General features: G+C 39.0%; 1 protein-coding gene across 1 annotated transcript; it reads left to right on the top strand.

Moving 5' to 3' along the window:
* Positions 1-2,924: 2,924 nt before the first annotated feature.
* Positions 2,925-9,723, top strand: LOC124139855 (ganglioside GM2 activator-like). Its single transcript, XM_048388126.1, has 5 exons — positions 2,925-2,952; positions 3,405-3,526; positions 4,631-4,798; positions 6,221-6,356; positions 9,566-9,723. Coding segments are annotated over exons 1-5 (456 nt in total). The 3' UTR covers positions 9,568-9,723.
* The last annotated feature ends 218 nt before the right edge of the window (positions 9,724-9,941 follow it).

Here is a 9,941-nt window from a genome sequence, read left to right as displayed (position 1 = left end):
TTCCCCCATTCAGAACTTCTCGTTAGTGTTTGTTTTCAAGATACAAAATCAAATATGCTGTCCCGATTGCTTCACACGCTCGTTCAGAGTATTACATTTTTAATAATTTATTTTTAATTATTTCTTCTCTGATTGGGTGATTAGATAGTCTACCAGACGTGACTTGTGGAGGGCTTGTCAGATCCTGATGCAGACAGGTTAAAACTGACTGCCTGACCACTGGGCTAGCTATTGTTGTTCAATTATGTTAATAAAAATATAATAAAAATGGAGCCCAGAGAATCTCTTCATTTTCAGATACAGCAGTAATCTAGACTTGCCAAACATTATAGACTTGCATGGGCTGTTTTTGATAGATTTGTATGACGGTTTGTAAGACAGACTAGGCTAGCTACACCACTCTACATCTGTGTAGTTGACGGCGTGCATGAAAGGAGTCTGTCCATCGCGGACGACACGATTTGCTGAGTAGCCTACTCTGTCACAAAATGTCACAGTGCGGAAACCGGAAATTAAACTTAAAGGCCATGTCAAAGTGTTCATTTCAGATATTTTGCTGCACTGAGAACAGATTCATTGCTAGACTTTGACCTGCATTTGTGATATAGCAAACATACGCTGTGACTATCACTGTCGTTTGTATCTCCGGATAGCCTTCGTGAGTGTACATACTTTATATATTATAATTATATCGCACACCTCAGTATTTGCAGCAAAATAGTGAATGAGCTTTAAACAGTACATATATATAGTGGTTTAAACGTGTCAGCTTAATATTGGCGGAAATCCACAATCGCTGCATGTTCACGACCCCCCACAGGCGAGTATAGTGCTGGCAGAGTAATAACAACAGTCGATGTCTACAAGTCTATTGCTGTTCATCTGTTTAATGATGACTCCCTGAATAGAATCCGACCTCGGAAAATTCGAACAAGTCCTTTTTATGAATGTGTTTATCAGCGTCGTCCAGCTACTTCTATGGGGAACACTTTAATTACTAGTCACTTGCCTCACTTAAACAAAGTCGTCCAATAACGTCTTCAACTTGCCAGCCATATCCGAATCTCCAGAAATGATAGGACAATGTTTTATCGTGAAATAAACCACGCTTCGTTCTTCGTTGCTCATTGCGATTTATTGCGCGTAGCTATCTTACCCCGTGTCTTACCTCTCGAGCTTCATCAAATCACTTGAGCACCTTGATGAAAGGACGGTACAGATGCTTTGCAAATCCTGCAGTCGACCGAAATCTGCACATTGAAATCCATGTTGCGATTATGATTGGACTATGCATAGACTCGTTAGTCCAGCATGGTCCAGCCAACATAGAACTCCGGGATTCTAGCCTAATTCGGCAAGGGTTGAAACTGGAGTTTTATAGTCAGTTAACTAACTCCCTTGCCTTTGAAAAGATGATTACTGCTCCTTCGACCAGCGAGCCAACGACACTGGAACCACATGAAGGGTATATTCTTAGTCCACATTAGAATTTTTGAGAAAATTGATAAAGACAATTTTAATAACGATGTTAACGGAAAAGTAATTGTTAGAAGAAGCTGTCAGGATTTAGGGTAATAGTTTGACGGGGGTTTGACCTAAAGGATTTCATAAATGACGATGTGGTTGATGTATATACGGCATTGAAATGCAGTTTTTAAGCTACGATGGGTTTTCACGTATATATCATTTAAAAAAATTAAATTCCGTATATGAACAACTGTTCCTCCAATAAAGGTCGTTCAGTTTGATTACTAAGCATGTCATTGATATGAAAATGTAACTGCTGGCATGTGAATAAAAATTCATTCCAGTTTATTACAGTCGCAATAAAGAACAGCAATTCCAGGGGATGTTGAAGTTTGTTTCATTATATCAAGTAATTGACACTCTAGAATTAATAATAAACGCCCCTGTTACGCTTGGACTTCGGTAGAAACAGGTCGGGATGAGGTCGATAACTGACATAGCAGTTCAGAGCTGTCTCACTTTAACATTCATCCTCGCTGTTAAAGGAATGGTATTTGATCACAAGAGACTTCTGTTCAACGCAAGACCCCAATCGGATTCCTTTGATTCCCATGATCAATATAAGGTACGTCTTCGCAACGGCTGTTCCAGTCGTCTTAGTTTCGTCCCTTAGCTGTGTCAGGATCTGACTGTGGCGTGCTCGTCGTCCAGAGTCCCCTTTCTCTGGACTTTGGATTTTCTGCACCACCCGAGTTAAAGGGTTTCCCCAAAATAGGAATCATCTATGACATTCGGTGTTTCCACCCGACACGCCTTGATATGAAACTGTTTACACAAAGTCACTGCATACATACTGATTAAAGTACAGTTGCTTGCTAGATAGACAAAGTCATTTCCATCAATGTGTATGTGCATCAATCTGAGTTGGATGCCCTTTAGGGATTCTTCGAGAGATTCGTGTAAACTGTTAATCGGATGGTCACTATGGCTGCATATATGTGGGTGGCAATCTTTGGCCAAGTTAATTTATGAAGTTACCATTACAAATTGATCTATTGTTTGAATTTTTACAAGTTCCACCCGAGATTATAAAATTACGCGTTGTACGCGTGCCATACGCGTGCCATATATGTGGTTATGGCATAGATGAATATTAATCCATGTAATCCGAACACCCAGGTTCCATACCCTAAATAGGTACAAGAGTCAATGGGTGAAGCCCAAATTAGGTTGGAAAACTGCTCAAAGTGGCGTAAAAACAAACTCACTCACTCACTAGAAATACGGTGGCTTGGTGAGGTGAACAACGCAGTTCACATTGAAATGATTGTAATAAACATATATATATATTTCGTGCTCATTACTTTATGAATGCATAGAGTGTGTTTCACATGGTGGCGTCATATGGCTTGCAGCAAATTAAATGATGCATTTAATTACACAGGTGTTACAATACAATGTCGACATCAACTATACAAGGGCCCGGTATTGTGTGGTACCCTGTTAGGTATGTAAAAAGTATGCAATTAAGAAACGACATTTCAACGAAATGTTGTACAACAACAACAACTACTACTACTACTACTACTGATGATTATGATGATGATGATGATGATGATATTAATAGGTATGATAATACAAGCAAATAGAGTAACTAGAGGACGCGTTGAATAAACAGGTTGTACATAACAAATACATGGAGACACACTGACCTCCCTGATCGATCATCGTTTGTTTTTCACAATCTTCATCTATGATCGGTACTGCGTATGCTTTCACTATAGGACTCCGGTGTCTACCGACGTAATTTCTGAAGGATATGGCGACAATAACACGGTTTCTGAAATATGACATGACATAATATGTTTGTGTGACTTCTTTTATTCCACAAGGCAAGACATGGACACTACTCACTTCTGGAGACGCATTTTGCATAGTTTACACCAATCACTTAATAGTCACAAATTTAGTCTTCTCCCCGGACCCGCTAGTCTTCCCGGGGGAGTTCAATGTGTCCTTCCAGGCTGAACTCAAGATAGACGTACCAAACAATCTGAAGGTAGGTGTGGAGTGAAAACGAGTTAAGCCGCTTTTAAATCTCTTTAAACTCAGATATTTTCCTCCGTTACAATATCTCCCCGTGTGAAATCTCAGGACGCCTCCTCTCGAAGCCGCGTCACCCAATCAGCGTCTATGGTTCTAAATTCTCGGTACGTGTGGGCAAAGCATTCACAAAAGCATATATGATTCCTGTATCTAAAAAACAAATATGATCAGGGAGTTCCGACTGCAAAAACATAAAGCCGCACTTCTATAATATTGTGGATAGTTTAGACATCACGCTGTGTGGGAGCGCCTTGGCATCTTCACGCAGAAGGGTCTTCTATCGAAGCTATAATACTTTTCTGTGGTTGTCTTTTGCTAAAAATAGGCATTTCCGGATCGAGCTGTGAAGAAATGAAGCCGAATATTTTATATTGGTGATTTTTTATTTGCTCGAAGCCCAACGCATCCTTAGAGTAGATTGGGTGGCCATCATTGCTCAGTGTTCTGAAGAGACCGTGTCAGGAGGTGTCCACAGATCTTGACACAGAGAGGTTTGTGTCCGAGTATAGGAATTGAGGCTTTTGCTGCATAGCAAGTAGGGAAGCGAACACGGACTCCGGCGTAAAACTTTGATTACTAGACTTCCCCTCCGCTCCGCGTGTGTTGAGTCAATTCCTTGGGGACACATCTTCCAGAGGCAAGGGACTTAATTGTCAAATAACTCCCTTGCCCCGGAAGCTGTGGGGGACAAGACTTATGTATCATTCACAAGTGCAAAGTTCATCCATCTTCTCTATGATCACATACGTCGTACAGGCAGAATAAAAGCTAAAAATAAGGGCAAAATCAATTCAATTTAAAATCACAGACCTACCATGAAACTAATCCTTGTGATTATGAGAGTCTTGAAATAGAATTATGTGATCATACATTTTAAAATTAAAGACCTTATTGATACGTTGGGTAAACAAGCGGTACACATTGATGTCAGGGTACGAAGAAACAGTCCCATCGCCTGCAGCTGGAATCAGTGATTGCCACATATACCTCCTAATGCCCCCATAGGTATCCGGGGCCGATTCACACTGGTAAAATGAATATTCCTGTTTTTCTTCAGGCTCAGGTTCAGCTGTCCAAGAGAGTTGGCAGCCAGGATGTACCGCTTCCATGTGTAGCGAATATAGGAAGCTGCGTCTACGACGACCTGTGCAGCATCCTCAGCGGTGTCGTGTGTCCCCGGGAATTTGTGACTGCTGGTGTACCGTGTAAATGTCCCTTCAAAGCGGTATGTAACTCTTCTGTCCTACAAACCTTTCTTCCATTGTCCTGATGCGGCATAGTAGACTCGTGTGTCTTATTCAAGAAATAAACGACGAGTGGGGGTTGTTTATCGTACAATAAAACGGTGCAGGGAGAGTAAATTCTCTGTGTTTTATATAACGATAAACAACGACCACGAGTCGGTAAACATCTCTTATATGATATATCAACCATATGTACTTACTCTATAAGGATGTTGATAAAATGTGCAAGCTTAAAAATAGTGACCTTGTATGAGTCACAAGATAGAATCCGACCTCGGAAATGTACATTTTATGAACAGGTGGGTTAAGTTTTGTCTTTCCCGCATATTCTCACAATCCGGATATTACCTCCTGATACCGATTGTCATATCTCTCCCACTTTTAGATGCGATAGTTCGGCCACTGCGTTTTTTCTGCGTACCCCAGCTACATATATGGGGAACAACTCACGAGGCACTTTTCCTCAAGTTGTGACCGCATCTTCGAATCTCCAGAAATGACGTCATATTGTACAACAATGTTATCTCGTGAAATAAACCACGCTTCGTTCTTTATTGCTGTTTGCGATTTATACATATGTAAATGTGTGTGTGTGTGTGTGTGTGTGTGTGTGTGTGTGTGTTTGTGAACCACTTATAAAGTATCCCCGTCTTGTGGTTTTTCGGACGCTTAAGAAACATTCGTAGTTTGGCGCCACACCCCTCGTTATATCGCGATAAACGGCCGTCCGAAAACTAATGATCCTTCGATAATAAGATATAAATATATTGCAAGTGATTCCGTGCAAGTGATTTCGGCCACGCCCCTAACAGATTACTGTTTCCTGATTGGCTGTGTTTTTTTTTTACAATATTTTCATTTCAGAGACTAGATGTTAGTCAATTAGAAAGTGTGCACGCCGATTTTTACGTTTTGACATCCATGAAAGCAAAAATATATTGACGTCAATACTTAAAACAAATTATGTAGTTTAAGAGCAATTAAGGAACATTCTCCAAGAAACCAAAATTGTATTTGCTATCCTTAGATAAATTTGTTTTTGAAAATATAGAAAAATATACTAAGATATTGGTTCAGTTATTTTATTGCCTTTGAACCTCCTTAATGCCAGTCAACAGAATAAACATATAAAGTGTGTGTTGCTTTTAGGAAAACACTGTTAATTGTTTTTTACGGAAGTGTGCGCTACTCGGCGCCAACAGGCGGTGCGATTTGCTGTTTAATTGGATTAAGGTAAGGATATATATCATTCCATAATACCCTGATTCGCACCGATTATGGCACAGTCACTTCCGAAGTGGTAAAACGTCTACGACCTACGTCACTTTATGGTTTTCTACCGACAGTTGAGACGTTGGTTTACCTGAAACCCTCACTTACTTCATCCCACGGTTTGTTTAAAGGGCACCTACAACCTCCCCGTGGCAACGTTCCGCGTGTTCGCAGCCTTCCTGCTTCCTGGTGTCTACACCTTCGTTGTGAACCTCACACATGGCGACATCTACCTTGGGTGCTACAAACTCGTAGCAACATTTGCTTGTAAGTATTGAACGGCGTTACTGTTCAAGAGAGTGTTTTATGCGGGTAGTGCAAAACATGTCAGTATTCCTGAGAGGCAGTATTGGCAAAGGATGTTACTCGAATATATACGTCACCTGAGTAAGAGTAGCGGCATTTTTTATGAAAAGTTCATTTATGTTTGTATAGAGAATGCGCATATGCTAATGTGTTGTCGTTGTTGTTGTTTGTTGTTTAACGCCACACTCAGCAATATTCCAGCTACATGACGGCCGTCTGTAAAAAAATCGAGTCTGGACCATACAATCCAGTGATTGACATCAAGAGTATCGATCTACGCAATTGGGATACGATAACATGCATCGACAAGGTTGGGGTGAAGCGATACAGGAAGGTAGCCATACGATACCTATCTCGACACAGGTCACATACGAATATTTACGTCAAATCGCATGGAAACGTCATGACAATAAATATTTCAGAGCAGGTTCAAAAGGAACACCTAGCTGTTCGTTGTGGGTTTTTTTAGTAGTGAAATTGAAACACTAATCCCAGCATATTTTGCAATATCTGACTGACAAAAACGCCAGGGTCATTAAACGAATTGTGAGTAATATATTTCATTCCGTGTATCATCTTGTATCGATACAGGAGCGGTGGGGGAGCCTAGTGGTTAAAGCGTTCGCTGGTCACGCTGAAGACCCGGGTTCGATTCCCCACATGGGTACAATGTGTGAAGCCCATTTCTGGTGTCCCCCGCCGTGATATTGCCGGAATATTGCTAAAAGCGGTGTAAACCATACTCACTCACTCACTCACTCACTCACTCACTGTATCGATACAGAAAATGAATTATCGTGTATCTTATCATCATATGAAAACTTACGATGCACCGATGTATCGTTTCACTCCTACAACCAAGTCAGCGAGTCTGACCACCCGATCCCGTTAGTCGCCTCTTACGACAAGCATAGTCAAGTGCTGATAGAAATGCTTAAATGTTCCCAATTGGATATTATGCCATTTCTTCATAAATGTTTCAACAAACTCTTTCATAATCAAATATTTCCAAACAGTTGGTCTTGTTCAGAAATAGTCCCTCTACATAAAAAAGGCGATCCGAGAAACCCTGACAACTACAGGGGGATCTCATTAATGAGTGTTCTGGGGAAAATTTTTACCTCTGTTTTGAATAACAGGCTTACTAACTGGGCGAATATGAGAGATAAGATACCGGAAGTTCAAGCTGGTTTTAGAAAAAATTATTCAACCATAGATCATATTTTTACATTATATGCTGCAATTCAAAAATGTCTAACACGTCGTAAACACAAGGTTTACGTTGCTTTTATTGATTTTAAAAAGGCATTTGATACAGTTGATCGTTATAAATTATGGTGTTGTTTAAGAAAAGCTGGACTACAAGGGAAGATGTTTAATATACTACAATCAATGTATTCAAATATCAAGTCATGTGTACGTAGTGATTATGGTGTTACTGATTTTATCGATTGCCCATCTGGTTTACGTCAGGGATGTATACTGAGTCCTCTGTTATTTTCGTTTTTCATAAGCGAATTATATTATGAAATCTCAAGTAACGGCAAGCATGGTATACAGATGTATCCTGACATCCTCGAACTTCTTATGCTCCTTTTTGCCGATGATGTTATTTTACTATCTGACACTGTTATTGGTCTACAGAATCAGTTGAATGTATTAGATAAATATACTAAGGAATGGAATTTATCTGTAAATTTAGATAAGACAGAAATTATAGTATTCAGAAAAGGGGGTCCTTTAAATTTTAGGGAAAGATGGTACTTAAATGGACAACAAGTTAATGTAGTTAATGGTTATAAGTATCTCGGCATAATGTTTAATTCAACACTAAATATGAACAAATGTGTATCTGACTTATCACTGCGAGGGAAACGAGCTTTACTTAATATAATGTCTGTTTCACATAAACTTGGAGTTATTACTCCAAAAGTATTTTTCAAATTATTTGATACTCAAATACAGCCAATTTTATTGTATGGATCTGAAGTGTGGGGTTACCGAAGATATGAATGTTTAGAAATAATTCACCTACTGGCATGTAAAAAGTTTCTTCGCGTTGGAATAGCAACACCAAATAATATGATATATGGAGAATGTGGAAGATACCCACTTTACATTAATTCACAAATAAAGTGTTTAAAATATTGGTTTAATATCATCCGTATGCCAGAACATCGGCTTCCGAAAAAAGCTTATAACATGCTCTTTCATTTAGATAGTATCGGTAAGGTTACATGGGTATCGCATACTAGGACACTATTATTCTCACATGGATATGGGTATATATGGCTTAACCAATCTGTTGGTGATCAACATTTATTTCTAAATGATTTTCGTAAAATAGCAATAAATATGTTCTATCAAGGGTGGCAATGCAACTTGGAAAACAGTTCACGTTATGATTTGTACAGAACATTTAAGACTCTATTAGAGCCAGAAAAATATCTATCAGTTTTAACAAATAGTCACCTAAGAAATGGATATATTAAATACAGACTTGGCTTGTCAAAACTTATGATTAACTATGGACGGAATATATCACTTGAAAGAATACAAAGAATTTGTCCATTCTGTAACTCTGCAATAGAAGACGAAATACATTTTACCTTTGAATGTCCTTATTATGCAGAATTACGTACTAAATATATACCAGAATGTTTCTTATCTAAGACGAGTAGAATAGCTTTTGTTTCTATTTTGTCATCGAATGATGCCGATGTAATGTTTAAACTGTCTTTATTTGTAAAACATGGGATGGAACTACGAAATAACATGTTGAGTGGAAATTCATAATTTTAATTACCTCACCCTAGAAAGTCCTCATGATTATCACCGATTGTTAAATGAATGTTATATTTATGTAATTTTTGTTGAATCTCCCAATCTGTAAATTCTCACCCACTGTATTTATCTGAACTTGTATATGGGCCGATGGCCTTTGATACAATAAACATCTTTGACTCTTGACTCTTGACAAGCATAGTCCCTTTTACGACAAGCATGGGTTGCTGGAGGCCTATTCTACCCCGGATCTTCACTGATATAATGCGTTGTCAAATATGGACACTGGTTCGTGTGAGATTTTACATACACTTCACTCAACTTGCATACACTTGTACTAGTTTGATGTTGGCGTTGATTTTTCCTTTCTTATCTCTTTATTGCAGGAGAGTGAGGCCTATTGCATTGAATCAACCTTGATAGGTGAGGTTCCAATATGAGCGAGAATGCTTGTTCATGTATGGCAACTATTGCCTATTTTAAAAATTGTGGAATTGTGAAAATTACCAAACTCTGCAGCACGAATAAAACAATTTGTCACTGATAGTGTGTTATTTCTCCTTTATACGTTTCACAACACGGCGGGGGTGGGGAGAACCTGACCCTACGGTCCGAGTGTGGGTGTCCTGTTATCAATGTGTCGCCAATCTGTCTTCACAGGTTTATATTACAAGCATCTGTGAACACGAACAAATTAAACATTTATACACCGACAATTTGTAGTTGTAGTTATATAGAAATGTGTAAAGACATGTTTTAAAT

Source organism: Haliotis rufescens, unplaced genomic scaffold, assembly GCF_023055435.1.
Source record: "Haliotis rufescens isolate VD_foot unplaced genomic scaffold, xgHalRufe1.0.p SCAF_7, whole genome shotgun sequence".
NCBI lineage: Eukaryota > Metazoa > Mollusca > Gastropoda > Lepetellida > Haliotidae > Haliotis > Haliotis rufescens.
The sequence above is the reverse complement of the archived record's forward strand: the minus strand, read 5'-3'. Positions and strand labels throughout refer to the sequence as shown.